Consider the following 25,601-nt stretch of genomic DNA (forward strand, 5'->3'; position numbering starts at 1 on the left):
AACTCTTTACTCTGGGCCTGGGAAGCAGGGGTGTTTTGTTAGACCAGCTGAATATCTGAGAGGGAGGGTCGAAGGTGAAACTTGCAGTGCATATGGTGATCCAGGGGAGAGAAACATCAGAAAGAGAGCTCAAAACCTTGGAGGTGGATCCTTGTGGAAGATGTCTGAGGGAAAGATTCCAAAGCGAGTACTCCAAAGGCTGAGATTGGAAACCGTCATGTGAAAGAGAGTTCCAGTGAGACCAATTGGCTCACTGAGTTACAAGTGTCTGCGGGAAGTTGATGAAGTTCAATAGCCTGTTTGGGGTAGAGTCCATCACTTAATGTCTAACCACAGGCCGTGTATTGGTTACTGGACTGTGTATTTACTGTAAACATTAGCGAGTACAAGATGGATTTTGTAATTTGCATTCTGTACCAATTCCTTACAAATCTTTACCTATCTGGAAAGGTGTAGTTATTCAGCATTGTATGATTCTATGGTCGCAGTGTAATACAGTTCATCCTTTCTTGTTTAGTAACCCTCCAGTCACCTTCCAGTAATTGTTATTTGGGTCTCACACACCTGAATGGTGATTGCAGCTTGTCTCATCTTCAGGAACCTCCTCCTTTCCAGGATTCCTCGGAACCAGGTCTGCAGGAGCAGGATTTTCCGCATCACTTCCCTGTGCAAAACATCCTGAAGTTTCTGACGTTCCGTTTCCTTCATAAAAACCTGGGTGGGGTTGGAGTGGACAGACAATGATACCCAGCCCAGCAACTTCAACACATCATCAAGAATGATTCATGTTTAATGGGCATCGGCAGAACCTGACCCAGTTCAACAAAAAAGTGAGCAGGCAATTTACTCCACCAGCGATGCACAGTGGCACCCCACAAGATGCACTGCAGGAACTCACTAAGGCTCCTTAGGTAGCACCTTCTAACCCACGACCATAACCTTGTACAAGGGCAGATACCTGAGAACACCATCACCTGGAGGTTCCCCTTCAAGTCTCTCAGCATCCAGACTTGGAAATATATCGCAATTCTTCACTGTCGCTGGGTCAAAACTCTGGAACTCTTTCCCTAATGGCACACTGTTTAGCACAGCTGCCTCAGAGCGTCAGGGACCAGTGTTCAATTCACAGCTTGGGTCACTGTCTGTGTGGAGTTTGCGCATTCTCCCCGTGACTGCATGGGTTTCTTCCGGGTGCTCCAGTTTCCTCCCACAGTCTGAAAGATGTGCTGGTTAGGTGCATTGGTCACGTTAAATTCTCGGAATGCGGTAACTAGGGGATTTTTCACAGTAACTTCATTGCAGTGTGAATGTAAGCCTACTTGTGTCACTAATAAATAAACTTTAAATCTAACAGCACAGTGGGTGTACCTACATCATAGGGACTGCAGCGGTTCTAGGGGCAGCCAACCACCATCTTCTCAAAGGGCAATTAGGGTTGGGGAGTCAATGTTGGCCCCAGCCAGTGATGCTCATATCCTGTAATTAAAGTGAGCTCACTGTTCAATAATCAGGATGGTTCCCACTGATTTATTCCTTCCAGATCCTGAATGATCTTAATGAGCCACTGGGACAAATCCCCAGATATTTCTGACCTCAGAATAATCTGAAATTGGGGCCAGTCTCCTCGGTTTGCCTCAATTACAGACGATGAATTTCAGTAAACTCTGGGGTTGTATTTCTTTTTTAAACAGGATTCCAAACGTTTTTCTGTAATGTAGTGAATGGGGATCCAACTGATTCGCTGAGGGAATTGTAAAGGTCCTCTACCATTCCTAACCACTAGATGGAGCAGTCTCAGTGAGGACCCCAAAATGTCAGCAGCAACCAATGGCCGTGCCAACCGTGGCCAAAACCGGCCTGTGCCAACCGTGGCCAAAACTGGCCTGTGCCAACCGTGGCCAAAACTGGCCTGTGCCAACCGTGGCCAAAACCGGCCCGTGCCAACCGTGGCCAAAACCGGCCCGTGCCAACCGTGGCCAAAACCGGCCCGTGCCAATTGTGGCCAGAACCTGGGAAGGGAGAAGGCTGAGATCAGGTGTCACGCTTGCACCTGCTCTGGAATGTTCCTCAGTATGCTGCCTGCCAGTTGAGGCCTGGTTAGTAGATCGCTACCTTGGTTTTCCCAATCTGACAGTTGTTCCTGTCTAACTCCAGCCTGTTGAACAAGATGTCAATCAGTTTCTGCACCGGTTCACCATTCCTAGGGAGCAAGACTCGGAAGTGATCCACGAATTCCTGCAACACACAAGATCCAGAATTGACAGGCTGAGGTGAATATCACATTGCACTATGACTAAAGACTTTCTCTCTCTCTCTCTCTGTGGGGTATTAGCGGGTCCAAACCGGTCTCCCTAGTTTTGTTAACTTGAGTTTCTTCAGCATTCTGTTGTGTGTGACGAACCTTGCTCACCTTTCGCCCCTTTGCTCGCTGATCTATTTTAATCCCTGGCTAAGCAACATCTTAATTTAAAAATCCTCATCTTCACATTGCCCTTCCGCCCTCTGTAAACTCCCCTGATTCCAGCACCTCTAGCATCACTCCACCAAAGGCAGTGGTGCCTTCAGGTGCCTGAGGCCCGAATTCCCTCCCGACACCTCCCTTTTTAAGACACTCCTCAGATTAGATCTTCTTGACAAAGGCTCTGGTCACCAATCTGAATATCTGCTCATGTGGCTCAATGTCAAACTTTGTTCTGTAACTAATGCATTGGAATATCTGACTATGTGAATGGCACTACCAAAATGCAAGTTGCCATTGTCTCGGGTCACTCACTGAGCTACAGATTCCAGTGGAACAGAGGCAGCTGAAACTGCATGGACAGTCTAAACCCCTCACTCGCCGCATCCCTGTGCCCCCTGTCCCTTGCCCATCATACCTTGAAGGTGTACTTGGCGCTGTAGCCTGACCGGCGTATACGGACCGTCTCCAACATCCCCGTATACTTCAGCTGCTGCAGAACCAGCTCATCATCAAAACACAACTCCATCTGAGAGAGACAGACACATGGTCACCAGGCAGGTCGCACATGCACGCTCACTCACACACACACACACAACCAGATGTGCCTCTGGCATGACTGAGTAACACAGCCATGAAGAGAATTTCAGTAGAGCAGGCCGGTGCCATGTTCTCATTGGCTAGAGAGGTTCCTCACTGGCACCCAGAGATTGGGTCAAATTAAAATCAGTTTCAAATCACCAACAAAACCATTCAAGATTCTCTCCTCCTGTATAACACTGGGGTACAGTACTGGTGGGGATGGGTCTGTCACTGTATAACACTGGGGTACAGTACTGGTGGGGATGGGTCTGTCACTGTATAACACTGGGGTACAGTACTGGTGGGGATGGGTCTGTCACTGTATAACACTGGGGTACAGTACTGGTGGGGATGGGTCTGTCACTGTATAACACTGGGGTACAGTACTGGTGGGGATGGGTCTGTCACTGTATAACACTGGGGTACAGTACTGGTGGGGACAGGTCTGTCACTGTATAACACTGGGGTACAGTACTGGTGGAGATGGGTCTGTCACTGTATAACACTGGGGTACAGTACTGGTGGGGACGGGTCTGTCGCTGTATAACACTGGGGTACAGTACTGGTGGAGATGGGTCTGTCACCGTATAACATTGGGGTACAGTACTGGTGGGGACAGGTCTGTCACTGTATAACACTGGGGTACAGTACTGGTGGGGACAGGTCTGTCACTGTATAACATTGGGGTACAGTACTGGTGGGGACAGGTCTGTCACTGTATAACACTGGGGTACAGTACTGGTGGGGACAGGTCTGTCACTGTATAACACTGGGGTACAGTACTGGTGGGGACAGGTCTGTCACTGTATAACACTGGGGTACAGTACTGGTGGGGACAGGTCTGTCGCTGTATAACATCGGGGTACAGTACTGGTGGGGACAGGTCTGTCGCTGTATAACACTGGGGTACAGTACTGGTGGGGATGGGTCTGTCACTGTATAACACTGGGGTACAGTGCTGGTGGGGACAGGTCTGTCGCTGTATAACATCGGGGTACAGTACTGGTGGGGACAGGTCTGTCGCTGTATAACACTGGGGTACAGTACTGGTGGAGATGGGTCTGTCACCGTATAACATTGGGGTACAGTACTGGTGGGGACAGGTCTGTCACTGTATAACACTGGGGTACAGTACTGGTGGGAACAGGGCTGTCACTGTATAACACTGGGGTACAGTACTGGTGGGGACAGGGCTGTCACTGTATAACACTGGGGTACAGTACTGGTGGGGACAGGTCTGTCGCTGTATAACACTGGGGTACAGTACTGGTGGAGACAGGGCTGTCACTGTATAACACTGGGGTACAGTACTGGTGGGGACAGGTCTGTCGCTGTATAACACTGGGGTACAGTACTGGTGGAGACAGGTCTGTCGCTGTATAACACTGGGGTACAGTACTGGTGGGGATGGGTCTGTCGCTGTATAACACTGGGGTACAGTACTGGTGGAGACAGGTCTGTCGCTGTATAACACTGGGGTACAGTACTGGTGGGGATGGGTCTGTCGCTGTATAACACTGGGATACAGTACTGGTGGAGATGGGTCTGTCACTGTGTAACACTGGGGTACAGTACTGGTGGTGACAGGTCTGTCACTGTATAACACCACTGGGGTACAGTACTGGTGGGGATGGGTCTGTCACTGTGTAACACTGGGGTACAGTACTGGTGGTGACAGGTCTGTCAATGTATAACACCACTGGGATACAGTACTGGTGGGGACAGGGCTGTCGCTGTATAACACTCGGATACAGTACTGGTGGAGATGGGTCTGTCACTGCACCCCAACAATGTGGGCCACCTACAAGGCACACTGCACTAACTCTCTGAGGCTCCTTCAGCCGCACCTTCCAATCTCGCTGCTTCTGATACAGGCAAGGCTTCCGGAACTATCTTTTGGTGTGAATCCATTTTATGTTGCAGAATCTCAGAGTGAAAATCTATGAGCCTTGGAGGCAGCGGGGGAAGGGGTGGGGATGGGGTGGGGGGCAGCAGCAGCAGTCAATCCCCAATATCCACCCTTCAGGCCACTCCCACAGGGAGAAATAACATGGAGAATTCTGAGGGCCCATCGCTCTGAGCTTTCAGTCTGAGACCCATGGCAGCCTTTGCTGTCTCAGAGCCTGTGACTCCGAGTATTTGTGACATAGTCCCACTCGCAGTAACAACCTCTCGCTTGGGAAGCCCTACTCTAGGACAAGGGCAGCAGATCCCTGGAATACCAGCACCTGGAGATGCCCTTCCAAGTCGCTCACCAACCAGACTTGGAAAATATCTCCATTCCTTCACTGTCACTGGCTGAAAATCCTGGAATTCCCTCCCTAACAGCACTGTGGGTGTACCTACACCTCAGGGACTGCAACAGGTCATGAATAAAATTACCACAACCTTCTCAATAGCAACATATCCAAAACTCACAAATAAATGGAAACAGAGGCAGTTCCTCGAATGTTCCTCACCTTCTTGGCATTCGACCGGATACATCGGATGAAAAAAGGCTCAGCTTTGCCTAGAGTCTCCATCAGTTTATTCAGAGAGGCCTGGAACACCAATCAGAATCAATGTAAATATACACAAAACTGTGTTTTACTCTTTCCACCGCTACTGACACAATATTAACACAGAGTAAAGCTCCCTCTATACTGTCCCCATTAAACATTCCCAGGACAGGTAGAGCAGGGGGTTAGATACAGAGTAAAGCTCCCTCTACACTGTCACCATCAAACACTCCCAGGACAGGTAGAGCAGGGGGTTAGATACAGAGTAAATCTCCCTCTACACTGTCCCCATTAAACATTCCCAGGACAGGTACAGCATGGGGTTAGATACAGAGTAAAGCTCCCTCTACACTGTCACCATCAAACACTCCCAGGACAGGTAGAGCAGGGGGTTAGATACAGAGTAAATCTCCCTCTACACTGTCCCCATTAAACATTCCCAGGACAGGTAGAGCAGGGGGTTAGATACAGAGTAAATCTCCCTCTACACTGTCCCCATTAAACATTCCCAGGACAGGTACAGCATGGGGTTAGATACAGAGTAAATCTCCCTCTACACTGTCCCCCATCAAACACTCTGGAGTTGCTGACGTGCCTGGAACTGTGCGCTGATACTGGGTGGTTTCTTCTTCTTGTGCAGGTGCAGCAGGGACTTGGTGGTCCGATCGTGAAGGGTCATCCGGACGATGTGCTTTAAAGAACTTGAGTCGATAAGTTTCTGGAGAAGGACGTGGGGAGAGAAAGAATCAGTGAGGGTTTAGTTTAATGTGGAACACACTGACACTGAGCAGACATTAACAGTGACATGCTTAGCACCTGCACAACTTTCAGAGGTCTCATCGGTAATATATTAAACCCAGTGGCACACAGCCTGAAGTCATCTTCCATTAATCTAACCATCTGGGCCACGAAATATCCAGCTGGGTCAGTGAGGTGCCCCAGCCAGCCTGTGCCCACACGTAGCCCGCAGCCCAGGCTCTGAATTCCATTGCTTTAGCCATGAGGGATAAACAATGGCCCAGTAATAGGGGCATGGTGTGAACAGTGCATGAGTTCTATCTGCGCTGCTGGCATCTGTGCTGCTCCAGTCTCTGCTGCATTCATAAACCCCACATCAGAGTGACGGAGGAAGGGGGGGGGTTCCTCTGGAAACTGGAGCCTGTGACCTCTCAACCCCAGACCATGAGCACAGACCCTCCCAGACCACCTTAGCCTTGGATCTGCACCCACAGAATCCTGATCAGAATAAATCTGCGAACAAGAGTGCTGCCCATAATACGAGCGAAATGTCACGGATTCTCGACATCTGAAACAGGAACAGGGATTCTGAGCCCTGCCGGGTTTTCCAGCATTTTCTGTTCCTGAGAGTGTGAATACGACACAAACAGAAGGCAATTGTTGATTGTTAGAATGAGCGAGAAACTGAATGTTGCCTTTTGTACATTCCCTGGCTTCTCTGAACATCTCCAGTCTGAAGCTTCTCCAACATGCAAAACAGGCCTGGACTCCATTCACCCCCAACCGCAACAGCAAACTGTTAAAAGTCAGAAAATTTAAGAAACGATTACTCAAAAAGGACGTTTACCTTGGGAATGTTCAGCTTTGGTTTCGAGCCTTTAGTTTTCCTGTTGAGATATCAAAGTGTTTTAGAATGTTTTCCTGAGAGTGAATCGCTCGGGTTAGTCCAATCAGCAAGCAGCATGAGCAAGCACCAATCGGCAAAAAGAAAACAGCTGATAGGTCGAAATCTCCAGTCCGAGGAGTGCAGGGATTGGCTGAGCCATGGGGGCTCCAGGATGCTCACAACTGCCCGGGGGGGCACTGCATACCCCCACCCCCACCCTCGCAGCACCCCACAGCCCCCCAGAACAGTAGACCACATGGGGGGCAGGGGGGGGAGAGAGAGGGCGGGGGGGGGAGAGAGAGGGCGGGGGGGGGAGAGAGAGGGCGGGGGGGGGAGAGAGAGGGCGGGGGGGGGAGAGAGAGGGCGGGGGGGGGAGAGAGAGGGCGGGGGGGGAGAGAGAGGGCGGGGGGGGGAGAGAGAGGGCGGGGGGGGAGAGAGAGGGCGGGGGGGGGGAGAGAGAGGGCGGGGGGGGAGAGAGAGGGCGGGGGGGGAGAGAGAGGGCGGGGGGGGAGAGAGAGGGCGGGGGGGGGGGAGAGAGAGGGCGGGGGGGGAGAGAGAGGGCGGGGGGGGAGAGAGAGGGCGGGGGGGGGAGAGAGAGGGCGGGGGGGGAGAGAGAGGGCGGGGGGGGGGAGAGAGAGGGCGGGGGGGGGAGAGAGAGGGCGGGGGGGGAGAGAGAGGGCGGGGGGGGGAGAGAGAGGGCGGGGGGGGGAGAGAGAGGGCGGGGGGGGGAGAGAGAGGGCGGGGGGGGAGAGAGAGGGCGGGGGGGGAGAGAGAGGGCGGGGGGGGAGAGAGAGGGCGGGGGGGGAGAGAGAGGGCGGGGGGGGAGAGAGAGGGCGGGGGGGGAGAGAGAGGGCGGGGGGGGAGAGAGAGGGCGGGGGGGGAGAGAGAGGGCGGGGGGGGGAGAGAGAGGGCGGGGGGGGGAGAGAGAGGGCTGGGGGGGAGAGAGCGGGGGGCAGAGAGAGCGGGGGGCAGAGAGAGCGGGGGGCAGAGAGAGCGGGGGGCAGAGAGAGCGGGGGGGATAGAGAGCGGGGGGGATAGAGAGTGGGGGGGATAGAGAGTGGGGGGGGGGGGAAGATGGGGGTGAGTGGCAGGGGAGAGACGGGGGTGTGCAAGTGGCAGGGGTAGGGGGAGATAGAGAGGGGTGTGTGCTGTGGGAGACAGGTAAGTGCTGGGGCGAGGGGTGAATGGAGAAGGGTGGGGGGGGGGTGGGCGGTCGGGTTGAAGTTGCGGGGGGGAACAGGGAGGATGGTGGCAAGTGGTGATGGGGTAGGGGTAACCCACAGGTTGGGGGAGGTGTGAAATTGCTGAGAGGTAACTGTTTTTTTGAGGCTCCCAGTTTGGAAATGAGGCAACTTCTGAAATCAGCCTCAGGTTCCGGGGGGGGGGGACGCTGCGGCAGTAAATTTATACACCCCGGCTTTGGGATTCCTCTCAGTCAGAGTAAAATCTGCAGCAAGCGTTTCCCAACTCATTCTGAGAGAATGAAGCGCATTTGTTTGGAGCATTCAGTAATCCGTGCACTCGGGGGAACTGGGCCACTCACTGCCCAGCTTCTCTTGGGACATTTCCAGCTCTCCTTTCTCCTGGGTGTCGCTGTTCTTCAACCCGGGTACGACAAGCTCGTAAACGGGTACATTGGCGCTCTGTTACCCACCCCTCCCCATCGTCACTCCGGTCTGCGCCAGAGGGTGAAAGGTCACCTTCAGATGCACTTAATGCACTTGGTGGAAAAGTGCAGTTAGCCAATCGGCTCTGAGATTCAGCTTCGTCTTGTTGCGAGCTTGTTACACACACTGTCACACGGCATTTACATCGGAGGCACCTGAATGGTCTTTTACACCCAGAAGAAAGAGATCTGAAAGCTGATCCAAAGAGAAGGTTCTGGCGGGGAGACAACTCAAAGGAAACTCACAGGAAGTGGCCGTGGATTCTTTCGCGGCCTCGCCATGGTTTGAGGAGGGTGTGGGAGCCATCACCGGACTCGGCACATCTCCGAATACTCCTCATCAACTGGGCGTGCAACTCACTAGGAGGCCATTTGTGGGAGAGAAAGAATACGACAGAGAAGAAGTCATGAGGAGAGAGGAGGCCAATCACCAAAAAGGCACAAAAGTTGTCAGCGTGGCTGTCACCATGGCAACATGCCAGACCACCACCTCGAGATCCAAAGCCACCAACACTCAGCAAGTTGTCATTGAGCCACCATGCGGTTAACAGGATCCCAGTGACCCACTGCTTCCTCCCAAAGTCAGCAGCTGGGCAGAGGGCCAGTGTCACAAACTCCCAACACTCAGACCAGAATCAAAAAATCTGCTTATTTACACAAAGGATTGTTGTCAAAACCCAAACTGGCTCATTACTGCCCTTTGGAAAAACAGGACATTCCATGTGACTCCAGTCCCGTGTTTATGAGGTCAACTTTTATGCCCTCAGGAGATGGGCAGTCTCAAAACAATTTAAAAAGACAAGAAACATATTGTTCGATTAAACTATTATTAAAAACTACTTCCACACCAGATTAGTCTCTGTAAGTGGGTTAAATATTGACATGGAAAGCCTTTGACCATGGGGCAATATTCCAACAGGGTCATTCCTGGTGCCGCTTTGGGTTCCTATCTCCATGCTCAAAGTATTCCATCTCTCAACATTACTTACGTCAATGTTTCAATTCCATGGAGGCACAACAGCAAAAACAAACTCCAACGCTGTGGTATTTACTCTGCTTTTCCCAGGTAGTTAAACATCACAGCCCCTGCAGAACCTCTCAGACAGACATCTCTCTCCCCTCTACCCAGCACACCTTGCACCCAGATCTTCCCAGGAAGCCCCTGAGGACCCACCCCGCACTGGTCAACAGGCTAATAGACCAAACACAACTGGTCACCTGTCAACTTCACAAGTGCGGGCCGTTTTATATCAGGAAGCTCAGAAACCAAATGAAAAAACAAATGGTGGTCTTTAACTTAAGGACTCTGGAGTGCCAGGAGGAGGAAGTGATGCCTCAGATATACAGAGTCTTGGTCAAACTCCCACCTGGAGTTAGTGGGTTCAGTTCTGGATTCTTTGCTCCAGGAAGGAGATATTGTCCTTGGAGGGACTGCAGTGCAGATTCACCAGAATGATACAGGGATAAGGGCTAACTTATAAAGAGGGTTTCTATCAACTTTCTATTCCCTTGTATTTGGGAGGTTTAGGGGTGATTTTTTTCAGTACTTTAATTCTAATCAAAGAAGCCAGTTCAAATTGAGTCCAATCACAGTCCCCATGAGGGACAAACCCCGATCCAAGCTGATAGGATGAGACATTGCACCCCCTCCTGAGCTCGATCTAATGCTTCATCTGAGCCAAAAGGCTACCCTGATCCTTTATTCTAACCGAGCTTAGGCAAATCACCATCACAAGATTCAGACACTCCCAGTGCAGGATTCAGCACACCCACTCCTCCAGGGAGCATTCAGCAACCCCCTAACCCCCAGTGCAGGATTCAGCACACCCACTCCCGCCCCCCCCCACACCCCCAGTGCAGAATTCAGCACACTCACTGCCCCCCCCACACCCCCAGTGTAGGATTCAGCACCCCCCCTCCAACCCCCAGTGCAGGATTCAGCACACTCACTGCCCCCCCACACCCCCAGTGCAGAATTCAGCACACTCCCCCACCCCCAGTGCAGAATTCAGCACCCCCCCACCCCCAGTGCAGAATTCAGCACCCCCCACCCCCAGTGAAGGATTCAGCACCTCCCCCCCACCCCCAGTGCAGAATTCAGCACCCCCCCACCCCCAGTGAAGGATTCAGCACCTCCCCTCCACTTCAGTGTAGGATTCAGCACCCCCCCCACCCCCAGTGCAGGATTCACCCCCCCCCAACCCAGTGCAAGATTCAGCACCAACCCCGCCCCAAAAACCCAGTGCAGGACTCAGCTCCCCACCCCCCTCCAGTGCAGGCCTTTAAACAATTTACAGGATTGAATTTGACAGACGCACAGACGTTATTTGCTCTGGTGTGGCAATCTACACTAGGAATTGTGTTGATTGGAATTTGAAGGTATTTTTCTCTAGTTGATTGGATTAACCGGGGCAGTTTGATGTCTGTACGGAGGCTCTAACACCTTGGCTGGCTGTATGGACTGTCCCCCTCCTGCATTGTGCCTCCATTGAGGAGAAACTTCCTCTAACCTGCTTCCTGCTGTTGCAATGAGCAAATATGTCTTCAAATGTCTCAACATTGAAATCTCCACACGTAGTTTCAAAAGATAAATCGTGCACAGAATGTCTGTAGAACAGATCTGGAGACAGGACGGCAAACTGAACACAGAGAAACCATCTCTTCGATTCTTTGCTCCCACGTGTCCCCTCAGTAACACACTCATTGAATCGAAGTGCTGAAAGGCCCTTCAGCCCATCGAGTCTACACCGACAATAACGGCCATTGAAGGAGCACTCAATGATACACAGTCACTAAAGGTGCTATATCCCACAAACACTTCTTAAACACCAAATATAAACAGGAATAAAACAAACAAATCTTTCAGAACACAATGAACTGAATGAATCTTTTTCCTGAGAGCTCACTATGTGTCTGTGGCCTTGGAACTTTTACAAGTTTACACCAGTGACACTGGTTACATTCCTGGATTAATAATCCAGAGAGGAGAAACTCGAATCCTGTCTGAGATAGGACTGATATTAGAACCCAACAGGTTCAGGAATGGAAGCTGGGAGAGAGCTATTGGCCTGGTCTGGCTCTGAATCTCTAAGTCTCTCCCGAACCCTCCCACCTCACCCTCATTCTTTAACCCCTACCTCACTCCTTTCACTCCAACTGTGACTGGCAATTAGCTTAATGTTTCCCACCCTCCCCCCCAACCTCTCCTCCCTCACACCGCCCCTGCTCTCTCCCCCCTCCAACCCCGCAATAATTCTTACCGAGGGGTCTTTTCTGTTGGGGTGTTTGATCTCTGTAATTCTCCGAGGGGGACACGGGGAACTTGGCGAATCATTCCTGTAGAGGAGAGGACAATGAGGAACAGACTACCACCCCCTGTCCTCACCACCCACCTGCCCCCCCCCCCCCCCCCCCACCAAGCTCCTTCTCACCCCTCTGCACTCGGCCCCCCCCCACTCCGCACCCCTTCCCGCAGCTTCTGTACCCGCTGAGATTTTCCGTGCCCAGAGTTGCCCGGCCTGTCGGAACGCAGCCACCGCTCGGATCGCAGCCCGAAGAGTCGACCACCGGAACACGGACACGGGATCCATCCCGATCAGTTCCCGGATAAACGCACTGTCGCTGCCTCGCAGAAGAGCCACAATGTCAGGGCGCATGTAATCCGTGTTCTTCTCTCGAAAATCCTGGGAGCGCAAAGAGAAATAAATCAGAAGGTCAGTCGTGAAAAAGAGAGGGAGGAGAGGGGGTAAAAGGGGTAGGGGGTGGGGGGGGGGGGGAGAGAGAGCGATGGGGAGAGGGTGAGGGGCGGGCGAGGGCGGGGGTCGTGAGAGAGAGAGGGTGAGGGGGGGAGCCGGGGGATGAGTGAGAGAGTGCGACCAGCTGTCCCGCACCTTGATCTGGTATTTAACTTTGCCGGCAAAGTGCTGGATGACGAACGCCGGCTCCATCACCGGCGTCCCCACGAAGAAGCGGTTGTCCTCATGTTGCTGCTTCAGCTTCGCAAGAAGAGTCTGATTGGTGGCGTGAGGGAAACTGGCAACAGAAACAAGAATCACCACATCATAGAACGTAGAACATTACAGCGCAGTACAGGCCCTGCGATATTGTGCCAACCTGTGAAACCAATCTAAAGCCCATCTAACCTACACTATTCAATATTATCCATACGTTTACCCAATGACCATTTAAATGCCCTTAACATTAGCGAATCCACTACTGTTGCAGGCAGGGCATTCCACGCCCTTACTATCCTCTGAGTAAAGAACCTACCTCTGACATCTGTCCTATGTCTATCACCCCTCAATGTAAAGCTATGTCCCCTCGTGCTAGCCATCTCCATCCAAGGAAAAAGGCTCTCACCGTCCACCCTATCTAATCCTCTGATCATCTTATACGCCTCTATTAAGCCACCTCGTAACCTTCTTCTTTCTAACGAAACAGCCTCAACTCCCTCAGCCTTTCCTCATAAGACCTTCCCACCAGACCAGGCAACATCCTGGTAAACCTCCTCTGCTCCCTTTCCGATGCTTCCACATCCTTCCTATAATGCGGCAACCAGAATCGTACGCAATACTCCAAGTGCGGCCGCCCCAGAGTTTTGTACAGCTGCAACATGACCTCACGGCTCCTAAACTCAATCCCTCTACCAATAAAGCACGTCACATCACTGTGACACGCTCCCCTCGGACATGCCCCCCCCCACCCGCATCCTCCCGCACACGCAACACCCTCCTCACTCGCTTCCTCCTGTATGCCTCCCCCTCCCCGCACATGCCCTCCTGCACGCCAGCCCCTCCCTACACACGTGTCCTTCCGCACGCCTCCCCCTCCCCACACACACACACAAACACGCCCACTCTGGCTCCCTCCTGTTTTTCTAACACAGGAACATGAACTGACTTTGTTCCACTCCTCCTGCTCCCGTACCCAGGCTCTCCCCTCCCCGCCTCTCCCCACATACTTGCTCTCTTCGTCCAGGAGGTGGAAGAGTCCAGTTGGCTTTTTGCTGATTAAGTGGATGCAGCCCACATTGTCGGTATAGTCAATGTTGTGCCAGGTAATTCCCTCGCTCTGATATTCCTCCTGTAAAGCAAGCAGCCACACTGCGCTCAGAGTTTGCCGGGGGACTGATCGGAACAAGATGCCGGTTACCCAAAACCGCCGGGCAAAATAACCAAACGCCAGAGTTTCCCACCAACACCCACCATCGCCCTCATCCACCCCAGAGATCACAACAACCTCTGACCAGTTCCACTGCCCCCCCCCCACTCACACGCAGCCCCCGCGGGTGCGCCCCCCCTTCCCAAACGCTCACTCCCCCCCTCGCTTACAGCCAATGGATAGAAAGGTCACGCACCTTGGGTCAAAGGCCAGGTTTTGGGGGGGGGGAGGTGAAAGGTCACATCTCACCTGCTCCAGTTTGAAGATGTGTTGGTTGAAATAATACTGCAGCTGCTCATTAGCATAATTTATGCAAAACTGCTCAAAACTGTTGTTCAGGAAATCCTCAAAACCAAAAATATCCAGAACGCCGATCGACAAACCCTGCGGAGAAAGAACGAGAGGCAGTGAGAGAGGGGGGCGAGAGAGACAGAGGAGGGGGGGGGGACAAGAGAGACGGAGGAGGCAGAGGGGGGCGAGAGAGACGGAGGAGGGAGAGGGGGGCGAGAGAGACGGAGGAGGGAGAGGGGGGCGAGAGAGACGGAGGAGGGAGAGGGGGGCGAGAGAGACGGAGGAGGGAAAGGGGGGCGAGAGAGACGGAGGAGAGGGAAGAGGAGGTGGAGAGGCAGAAAGTGGGGATGGGGGAGGGGGCAGGGGAGGCGGGTGGGGTGGAGAAGAGGGGAGGGGGAGGGGTTGTTAGGAGTTTCCTATAGGCCCCCCAAATTGTGATAGCGATGTGGAGGAAGAAATTGCAAAGCAGATTATGGATAGGTGTGGAGGTCACAGGGTAGTTGTCATGGGTGACTTTAACTTTCCAAATATTGATTGGAACCTTTATAGGTCGAATAATTCGGATGGGACAGTTTTTTTTACAGTGTTTGCAGGAAGGTTTCCTGTCACAACATCTGGATAGGCCGACAAGAAGTAGGGCCACACTGGACTTGGTACTGGGTAATGAACCCAGCCAAGTGTTAGGTTTGTTTGTGGGACAGCACTTTGGAGATAGTGACCACAATTCTGTGCCTTTCATTATTGCAGTGGAGAGGGATAGGGCCATATGGCAGGGCAAGGTTTATAATTGGGGGAGGGGTAATTATGATGTAGTTAGGCAAGAATTAGGGAGCATAAGATGGGAACAGAAACTGTCAGGGAAAGGCACAAATGAAAAGTGGAACTTGTTCAAGGAACAAATATTGTGTGTCCTTGATAAGTATGTCCAGGTCAGGCAGGGAGGAAATAGCTGAGTGAGGGAGCCATGGTTCACAAAAGAGATTGAATGCCTTGTCAAGAGGGAAAAGACAGAGTATGTAAGGATGAGAAAACAAGGTTCAGTTGGGTCACTTCAGAGTTACAAGATAGCAAGGAATGAGCTAAAAAAAAGGGCTTAGGAGAGCTAGGAGGGTGCATGAGGTATCCTTGGCAGGTCGGATCAAGGAAAACCCCAAGGCTTTTTACTCTTGTGTGAGAAATAAAAGAATGACCAGGGTGAGGTTAGGGCCAGTCAAGGATCACAGTGGGAACTTGTGCATGGAGTCTGAAGAGATTGGAGAGGCGATAAATGAATACTTCTCTTCAAAGTTCACTAAGGAGAGGAGCCATGTTTTTGAGGATGAGTGTGTGATACAGGCTGATAGGATGGAGGGGGTAGATGTACTGAGGGAAGCTGTATTAGTAATTTTGAAAAACCTGAGGGTTGATAAGTCCCCTGGGCCAGATGGGATACATCCTAGAATTCTTTGGGAGGCAAGGGAGGAGATTGCAGAGCCTTTGGCTTTGATCTTTGGGTCCTCACTGTCCACAAGGATCGTGCCAGAGGACTGGAGAATGGCGAATGTTGTTTCTCTCTTCAAGAAAGGAAATAGGAATGACCCTGGTAATTGCTGGCCTGTCAATCTTACTTCGGTGGTCGGTAAGTTCATGGAAAAGGTCCCGAGAGATAGGATTTATGACCATCTGGAAAGATGCAGCTTAATCCGGGATAGCCAACATGGACCTGTGAAGGATAGGTCTTGCCTTACAAATTTGATTGAATTCTTTGAGGAGGTAACTCAGTGTGTGGATGAAGGTAGAGCAGTTGATGTCGTGTACATGGATTTTAGTAAGGTGGTTGATAAAGTTCCCCATGGTCGGCTCATGAAGAAAGTAAGGAGGTGTGGGATAGAAGGAAATTTGGCTGATTGGATAAGTAACTGGGTATCTCATAGAAGACAGAGGGTGGTGATTTTCAGAGTGGAGACCAGTTACCAGCAGTGTACCATAGGGATCAGTGCTGGGTCCTCTAATATTTGTGATTTTTATCAATGACTTGGAGGAGGGGGCTGAAGGGTGGGTCAGTAAATTTGCTGATGACACCCAGATTAGTGGAATAGTGGATGAAATGGAGGTCTGTTGTAGGCTACAAAGAGACATTGATAGGATGCAGAGCTGGGCCGAAAAATGGCAGATGGGAGTTTAACCCTGATAAGTGCGAGGTGATTCATTTTGGTAGGACAAATTTGAATGCGGATTACAGGGTCAATGGCAGGTTTCTGAGGAATGTGGAGGAACAGAAAGATCTTGGGCTTCATATCCACAGCTCTCTGAAGGTTGCCGCTCAAGTGGACAGAACCGTGAAGAAGGCCTATAGTGTGTTAGTGTTTATTAACAGGGGGTTTGCGTTTAAGAGCTGTGGGGTTATGCTGCAACTGTACAGGACCTTGGTGAGACCACATTTGGAATATTGTGTGCAGTTCTGGTCACCTCACTATAAGAAGGATGTGGAAGCATTGGAGAGAGTGCAGAGGAGATTTACCAGGATGCTGCCTGGTTTGGAGGGTAGGTCTTATGAGGAAACGTTGAGGGAGCTGGGGCTTTTCTCTTTAGAGTGGAGGAGGATGAGAGGCGACTTAATAGAGGTTTATAAGATGATGAGGGGATAGATAGAGTGGACGTGCAGAGACTATTTCCTCGGGTGGATGTAGCTGTTACTAGGGGGCATAACTATAAGGTTCATGGTGGGAGATATAGGAGAGATGTCCGAGGTAGATTCTCCACTCAGGGAGTGGTCGGGGTGTGGAATGGACTGCCTGCTATGATAGTGGAGTCGGACACTTTAGGAACTTTCAAGTGGTTATTGGATAGGCACATGGAGCACTCCAGAATGATAGGGAGTGGGATAGCTTGAGCTTGGTTTCAATCAAAGCTCAACACAACATCGAGGGCCGAAGGGCCTGTACTGTTCTATGTTTCTATTCCGAAGACTTGGATGAAAGTAGGTTTGAACTGGCAGTTCAGCATTCCAGGATTTAGATACTTCAGATGACAGAGAGAGGGTGACAAAAGAGGTGGAGGTGTTGCTTTACTGATTAGGGAGAATGTCACGACTATACAGAGGGAGGACAACTTGGTGGGATCATGCAGTGAGGTCATATGGGTAGAACTCGGGAACAGGAGCAGTGCAATCACACTGTTGGGGTTGTACTGCAGACCTCCCGATAGCCAGTGTGAAGTGGGGGAACTGATATGTCAGCAGATTATGGGAAGATGTAAAAACAACACGGTTGTTATGATGGGCGATTTTAACTTCCCCAACATAGACTGGGATTCCTTTAGTGCCAGGGACTTGGATGGTGCAGAGTTGTTCAGTGTGTCCAAGAGTGCTTCTTGATGCAATATGTAGATAGTCCACTCAGGAAGGGGCCATCTTAGACCCGGTTCTGGGAAATGAGCCCGGACAGGTGATTGATGTCTCAGTGGGGAATCATTTTGGGAAGAGTGGTCACAATTCTATAAGTTTCAAGATACTCGTAGAAAAGGATAGAAGTAATCCCAGAGTGAAAGTACTAAACTGGGGGAAGGCTGACTACGACAGTGTTAGGCAGGAGCTAGGGAATGTAGACTGGGGGTGGCTGTTTGATTGTGAGCTAGCGAAAAAGGGGGCATACATAAATTTCAGGGAATTGAAAATAAATAAGGCTCTTGAGGAATACAAAGATAGCAGGAAAGAGCTTAAACAGGGACTTAGGAGGACTAAAATGTCATTGGCAGGCAGGATTAAGGCTTTTTATGCGTATATAAGGAGGAAGAAGGTAGCTAAGGAAAGAGTAGACCCACTCAAGGACAGTGGAGGGAATTTGTCTATTGAACCAGATGAGGTGGGTGAGGTCCTTGACGAGTACTTTGTGTCAGTATTCACGAAAGAGAAGGATATGGTGAATGGTGAGTGTAGAAAGAAGGATGCTGACATTCTAGGACATGTTGAGATAATAAGGGAGGGGATATTGGAGGTTTTGAAAAACATTAAAGTGGACAAGTCCCTGGGGCCAGATAGAGTCTCCCAGAATACTGAGAGAGGTGGGGGAAGAAATTGCTGAAGCCTTGGCTAAAATCTTTGTATCCTCTTTAGCCTCAGGCAAGGTACCAGAGGATTGGAGAGTAGCTAACATTGTTTCTCTGTTTAAGAAGGGCAAAAGAGACAATCCGGGAAATTACAGGCCTGTGAGCCTTACATCAATGACGGGGAGATTATTGGAGAAGATTCTTATGTTCAGGATGTACTCACATCTGGAACAGAATAGGCTTATTAGCGATAGACAGCATGGTTTTGTGAAGGGGAGATCGTGTCTCACAAATGCAATTGAGTTCTTTGAGGAAGTGACAAGAAAAATTGCCCAGGGCAGTGCATGTTGTATACATGGACTTTAGTAAAGCCTTCGATAAGGTTCCTCATGGTAGGCTGATACAGAAGGTGAAGTCATATGGGATCCAAGGTGAACTGGTTAAATAGATACAGAACTCGCTTGGGCATAGAAAGCAGAGAGTGGCAGAGGAAGGATACTTTTCTAACTAGAGGTCTGTGACAGACACGTTCCACAAAGATCAGTGCTGGGGCCTCTGTTGTTTGTAATATATATAAATGATTTGGAGGAAAATGTAGGTGGTCTGATTACTAAATTTGTCAATGATACAAGAATTGGGTGAGTAGCAGATAGTGAGGGGGATTGTCAGAGGATACAGCAGGATATAAATCGGCTGGAGACCTGGGCCAAAAGGTGGCAGATGGAACTTAATCTGGATAAACGTGAGGTGATGCAATTTGGAACGTCTACTGCAGGAGGAAAGTTTACAGTAAATGGTAGAGCCCTTAGAAATATTAGCGTACAGAGGGATCTAGGCATTCAAATCCACAGTTCTCTGAAGGTGGCAACTCAGGTAGACAAGGTGATCGAGAAGGCGTATGGCATGCTGCCTTTCATTGGTCGGGGCATTGAGTATAGGAATTGGAAAATCATGTTGCAGCTGTATAAGACTTTGGTTAGGTCACATTTGGGGTATTGTGTACAATTCTGGTCACCACACTACCGGAAGGATGTTGATGTATTGAAGAAATTTACCAGGATGATGCCTGGTTTGGAGGATATGGACTATGAAGAAAGGTTGAACAAACTTGGATTGTTTTCATTGGAGCATCGGAGGATGAGGGGGAATTTGATAGAGGTTTACAAGATTATGGCAGGCTTGGATAGAGTGCACAGTCAGAGCCTTTTTCCAGGTTGAAAGATCAGATACTTGGGGGCAAAGATTAACAGTGAGAGGGAGCAAGTTTAAAAGAGATATAAGGGGCAAGTTTTTTATAGTGAGATTGCTGGACAAGGCTTTACCATCACGGACTCCTCCATGTCCTTTTTGTTTAGGAGAGCGTGGTTAATCCGGAGAACAATCCAATCAAAGAGTGCGGTGTACAGGGACTTGGCCATGGAGTCTCGGGTTGTTATCGCCTGGAATATACCACAAAACAACCAATCAGAGCAGTCACTGCGCAAAGACACCGGGACTTAGTTATCCAGGTCACAGCCTCCACCCAGCCCAGCCAGACTGAGCCCCGCCCTGTCCAGCCCAGCCCAGCCAGACTGGGCCTCGCCCCACCCAGACCAGCCCAGCCAGACTGAGCCCCGCCCTGCCCAGACCAGCCCAGCCAGACTGGGCCTCGCCCCGCCCAGACCAGCCCAGCCAGACTGGGCCCTGCCCCGCCCAGACCAGCCCAGCCAGACTGGGCCCCGCCCCGCCCAGACCAGCCCAGCCAGACTGGGCCCTGCCCCGCTCAGACCAGCCCAGCCAGACTGGGCCTCGCCCCGCCCAGACCAGCCCAGCCAGACTGGGCCTCGCCCCGCCCAGACCAGCCCAGCCAGACTGGGCCCTGCCCCGCCAGACTGGGCCCTGCCCCGCCCAGACCAGCCCAGCCAGACTGGGCCTCGCCCCGCCCAGACCAGCCCAGCCAGACTGGGCCTCGCCCCGCCCAGACCAGCCCAGCCAGACTGGGCTTCGCCCCGCCCAGACCAGCCCAGCCAGACTGGGCCTCGCCCCGCCCAGCCCAGCCCAGCCAGACTGGGCCCCGCCCCGCCCAGCCTGACTAGATCCTGCCCCACCCATCTGGACCTGGCCCCGCCCCACCCTGCCAGACTGGGCCCTGCTGGACTGGTCCACATTCCCCCACCCAGGCCCATGCCCCACCAGGCCCCACCCTTGCCAGACCAGGACCTGCCCTGCCTGACCCCGCCCCACCAGACCAAGCCCCACCCCCACTCCACCCTGCCAGACCGGGCTCCGCCCCACCCCACAAGACCAGGCCCCATTCCACTCAGCCAGACCTGTTACACATTCCACTTCAGGCAAATTCTGCCAAGTTTCCCCAGTATCAGAAGCAAACCTGCCTGAAACTGTGAGCTGAATCCTATAGTGCGACCTACCTCATTGTGGCTGTACGGCAAAATCAGCTTCTCCCCCACTGTCACCGTCTTCCTCTTTGTTAAAGCTTCAACTAGCATGTCCCGTTTTACCTGGAGAACACGGGGAGAGAGCAATCACACCGGAGCTCCATCTACAACCTGATTTTCACATTGTTAACAGGGTTTTGAGGCACTGGAGAAGGGGAAAAACAGATGCCAGTTTGGTTGGGTTCCCCTGGCAGCCAGTTCCATAAAGGGAGTAATCACCTTGTGCCAGGCCAGAATTTGAGACCATCATGGGCAGTGTGGCTGCATAGGGCAGCAGACACACCCACTGAGCCAATCCGGAGTCCAGCTGATTCCAACTGGAAAGGATTCTCCATACATTCACCGACCAGGAGGCTTTTTATCCAAACTGAGGTTGTGGTGTCACTGGCTAGGCCGGCATTTATTGCCCATCCCTAATTGCCCTTGAGTAGGTGGTGGTGAGTTGGCTTCTTGAACTGCTGCAGTCCCCAAGATTTAGGTACACCCACAGTGCTTTAGTAAAGGAGTGAAGGCATTTTTGCCCAGTAACAATGAAGGAATAGCGATTTATTGGGAATCCATCAGGAATTGGGAGTCCATCAAGGAAACCAGTCTCCCATCCATTCACTCCCTCTACACTTCATGCTGCCTTGTAAAAGCAGCCGGCATAATTAAGGACCCCTCGAGTCCAGGGCATTCTCTCTTCCAACTTCTTCCATCAGGAAAAAGGTACAAAAGTCTGAGGTCACATACCAACTGACTCAAGAACAGTTTTGAATGGACTTATCTTGCATGAAGTTGATCTTTCTCTACACCCTAGCTATGACTGTAACACTACATTCTGCACTCTCTCCTTTCCTTCTCTATGAACAGTATGCTTTGTCTGTACAGTGTACAAGAAACAATACTTTTCACTGTACACTGATGCATGTGAGAATAATAAATCAAATCAAATCCTATTAACCACATCCTTATTAAGGGTATAATAATTGTATTTAATTATGTGCAGGTTGTGAGCATTAACTAGGAATTCACTCATTCTCCAATCAACAGGAACAGATGGAAGATGCATGTTTGAAATGTATATCTCTGTAAATAAATCCTCATTAAAAAGTGTCTCCAGATTGTCTGCAGTTTTATCCTTCACCCACCTTCAGCAGCTCTGACAGGGTGTCCAGCACTTCGGGGGGTCCCACCTCCAAACTCTCCTCCCTGCCAGTGGATTTCCTCTTATAGATAACATTCCCGAGATAAAGGATTGCGGAGAGAACAAAAAATATCCTGAAGGGGGAATGGGAGAGGTCATGGAGCTTTGCAAATCCGGAAACATTCAACAATTCCAACTGTGTGAGATATTTAAATACTGCTTATTTGATAATTTATCAAATGTTAGTGGAATTGTATAAGAGGCTCCTCCACACACGCTTTATTAATCATCCTTATCGCTCTTCAGAGTCAGAGCAGAGAGGACTCTACCCCTGTGCCGGGAGGGGGTGGGGCCCTGGAACGCCCACCTGTCAATCATCATCAACATGATACTTCTGGTAATTACAGAACACACTGTGATTGGCTTGCACTGACCAACCAGAGGGAGCCTGTGATTTTGGTGATAAATGAGACGGGAATATAAGGACAGGTAACTCACTCAATCTTGGTCCTGTGCAGAAAGCCCACCATCTCCATGGCTTGTTTCAGCCGCTCAAAGTCATGCTTCAGATCTTCGCCATCGTCCAGACAGAAGTTCTGCTTCTAGGAGTCAGCAAGAGAGAGGACATATTTCAGCCCAGAACGGGAGACAGAGAGCGAGAAACAGACTGCACGCCAGGGAGAGAAGCAGAGGTTGGAGAAATCACACAAATGCTTTGGCCTCAACTACATTCTGTGGGAGTGAATTCCACACATTCACCACCCTCTGGGTGAAGAAATTTCTCCTCGCCTCAGTTCTAAAAGGCTTACCCCTCATCCTCAAATTATGACCCCTAGTTTCTGGACTCCCCCCACCATCGGGAACATTCTTTCTGAATCTACCCTGTCTAACCCTGTTAGAATTTTATAAGTTTCTATGAGATTCCCTCTCACTCTTCTAAACCCCAATGAATATAATCCTAACCGACTTAGTCTCTGCTCATATGACAGACCTACCGTCCCAGGAATCAGCCTGGTAAAACTTTGCTGTACTCTCTCTTTAGCAAGGACATCCTTCTCCAAATAAGGACACGAAAACTTTCTCTTTCATTCATTCACGGGACATGGGCATTGCTGGCTGGAGAGCATTTATTGCCCATCCCTAGTTGCTTGAGGGCAACCACGTTGCTGTGGCTCTGGAGTCACACATAGGCCAGGATGGTAGCTGTCCTCCCACAAAGGACATTTGTGAACCAGGTGGGTTCTTCTGTCAATCAACAATGGTTCCATGGTCATCAATTGATCCTTAAATACAGATATTTTTCATTGAATTCAAATTCCACCAACTGCCATGGCAGGATTCAAACCCGGGTCCCCAGAACATGAGTTTCTGCATCAATGGTCTAGCGATAATATCACTAGGCCATTGCTTCCCTCTATAACAAGGGCATCCTTCCTCAGATAAGGGCACTGAAACTGCACACAACACTCCAGGTGTGGCCTCACCAATGCCTTACACAATTGTAGCAAAACATCCCGATCCCTATATTCAAACCCTCTCGCTATGAAAGCCAACATACCATTTGCCTCCTTTACTGTCTGCTGTACCTGCACGCTTACTTTCAGTGATGGATGCACGAGGACTCCAAGGTCTCATTGAAACCTCACTCAATTAACACCCATTCAAGTAATAATCTATCTTCCTGTTATTGCTACCAAAGTGGATAACCTCACATTTATCCACATTATACTGTATCTGCCACGCAGATGGTCACACACACATAGCCTGTCCAAATCACGCTGAGGCATCTTTGCATCCTCCTCACAGCTCACCCTCCACCCAACCTTTTATCATCTGTCAATTTGGAGATAATACATTCAGTTCCCTCTTCCAAATCATTAATATATAATGTGAACAGTTGGGGTCCCAGCACAGATCCCTGCAGAATCCCACTAGTCATTGCCTGCCAATCAGAAAAAGAGAGTGTGAGTGAGTGAGCACGAGGAGTGAGAGCGAGGCGGGGGAGTCCAGACGGTCAAAATCAGGCAGACACCAAGTAAGATGGCGGCTGCTTACGCTGACAGCAGACCGTGACAAATCCCCCAGTCCCGCCCCCACTGATTATACACCCGAGTGTTCAGTGACTAAGTTTATTGCAGGCGCCCCACTGCCCTATCCAGGCCCATATTGAAGAGATGCCCAATGTCACTGAGGCACCAATCAGCAAAGAAGATGCAACTCCGGAAGAAGATGGATCTCCAGAGACACCCCGAGGCGGGAAGGCGGGTGTCCTCAATCACACTGAATCTGGAAATTCCACCCACTGAGGCTCCCTCCACCTGCTGATGTCCCAGAGTCCAGGGCCACTGACAGTCTCCGTCCCCCACTCTATCTCCGGTTGGGAATATCAGTACGAATCTCTCTCTCCGGTTGGGAACATCAGTGCGGATATCTCTCTACTGCTAATTTAGGTTTGACGTGCTGGTTAGGGTACGTTGGCCACGCTAAATTCTCCCTCAGTGTACCTGAACAGGCACCAGAGTCTGGCGACTAGGGGATTTTCACAGTAACTTCATTGCAGTGTTAATGTAAGCCTTACTTGTGACACTGATAAATAAACTTCAAACATCGTTAATCAGTAGCTTGCCCGCTGGCTGTAGAATTATCAACCAACCTGATTGAGGTAGTAATAATCTTCCGGCTGCTTCAAATGGAAATCTCGTCGTTCCGACTCACTCGCCCCCATTAGCAAGTAGTAAAATACGTGATAGTTCCTGAAATGGCCGGGGGGGGGCGAGAGGGGAGGAGGGAGGGAGGGGCGAGAGGGGAGGAGGGAGGGAGGGGCGAGAGGGGAGGAGGGAGGGAGGGGCGAGAGGGGAGGAGGGAGGGAGGGGCGAGAGGGGAGGAGGGAGGGAGGGGCGAGAGGGGAGGAGAGAGGGAGGGGCGAGAGGGGAGGAGAGAGGGAGGGGTGAGAGGGGAGGAGAGAGGGAGGGGTGAGAGGGGTGAGAGGGGAGGAGGGAGGGAGGGAGGAGGAGGGAGGGAGGGACGAGAGGGGAGGAGGGAGGGGCGACAGGGGAGCAGGGAGGTGCAAGCAAGTGAGAGAGAGAGACAGAGAGAGAGAGGCTGTGAGGAGTTGCTGTTGGTGAACCACAGATCAAAGAGCTCAACGAATAAAAACATTAACCTTTATTCCAGCTCCAGCCACACGCTCACTATTAATCCGGATAACACTTGCAGCGCTGGGCGTGAGAGATCGAGGCACAGGCTGGGGGAGGGGGCAGGTCAGGCCTGTGAGCCAATAACTGATGGGTGTGGAATGGTCACTTGCGCAGGGAATGCTTTATGATGTATGGGTGCTACATAAATGCAACTCTGCACCAGCAGGAGATGAAGGGGAGGAATCAGAAACAAGTAAACTCGAACTGAGATTGTGAAGCAGGCTGTCAGCTCAGAGAGAACAGACATTGGAGGTGGGGGGACCAGGACGCACTCACACGTCCCACCTTTGACCTCCATCCTGCTCCTATTCTCATTAAAAAAACGGGGAAAGTTGACACCGTCTCTGACTTTGATGTCCAGCATCTGGTCTGAAATGGCCAATCAAATTGCTCCCTGACATAAGGTTATCTAGGGTTACTCTGTAAAAGGCCAGAGGGTGGGGGGGGCGTCACTGACCTCGCAACCTAATCTTACCTCTCATCAGCTTCCTGAGACACCAGGCGGGATTTTTCCAGGAGATATTTCTCCACAACAGCC

General features: G+C 51.1%; 1 protein-coding gene across 4 annotated transcripts in view; it reads right to left on the reverse strand.

The window, feature by feature from the left end:
- The window catches only part of myo9bl (myosin IXb-like), a 100,067-nt gene that overhangs the window by 39,165 nt on the left and 35,301 nt on the right, over positions 1-25,601 (reverse strand). For 3 of the 4 annotated variants that reach the window (XM_080213164.1, XM_080213163.1, XM_080213166.1), the window contains exons 3-20: positions 25,539-25,601; positions 24,520-24,619; positions 22,365-22,468; positions 21,871-22,000; positions 20,714-20,803; positions 19,628-19,744; positions 14,238-14,372; positions 13,789-13,910; positions 12,719-12,860; positions 12,313-12,511; positions 12,089-12,164; positions 9,075-9,188; positions 7,124-7,163; positions 6,134-6,256; positions 5,500-5,580; positions 2,877-2,987; positions 2,113-2,235; positions 565-714 (exon numbers count right to left, since the gene is read on the reverse strand). In XM_080213164.1, the coding sequence (XP_080069290.1) occupies positions 565-714; positions 2,113-2,235; positions 2,877-2,987; positions 5,500-5,580; positions 6,134-6,256; positions 7,124-7,163; positions 9,075-9,188; positions 12,089-12,164; positions 12,313-12,511; positions 12,719-12,860; positions 13,789-13,910; positions 14,238-14,372; positions 19,628-19,744; positions 20,714-20,803; positions 21,871-22,000; positions 22,365-22,468; positions 24,520-24,619; positions 25,539-25,601 (2,020 nt within the window). The remainder of the gene's footprint in view (positions 1-564; positions 715-2,112; positions 2,236-2,876; positions 2,988-5,499; positions 5,581-6,133; positions 6,257-7,123; positions 7,164-9,074; positions 9,189-12,088; positions 12,165-12,312; positions 12,512-12,718; positions 12,861-13,788; positions 13,911-14,237; positions 14,373-19,627; positions 19,745-20,713; positions 20,804-21,870; positions 22,001-22,364; positions 22,469-24,519; positions 24,620-25,538) is intronic. The other variant, XM_080213165.1, reaches the window with a different exon arrangement.

This window comes from Carcharhinus amblyrhynchos, chromosome 26 (genome assembly GCF_965287045.1).
Source record: "Carcharhinus amblyrhynchos chromosome 26, sCarAmb.v2.hapA, whole genome shotgun sequence".
Lineage (NCBI taxonomy): Eukaryota > Metazoa > Chordata > Chondrichthyes > Carcharhiniformes > Carcharhinidae > Carcharhinus > Carcharhinus amblyrhynchos.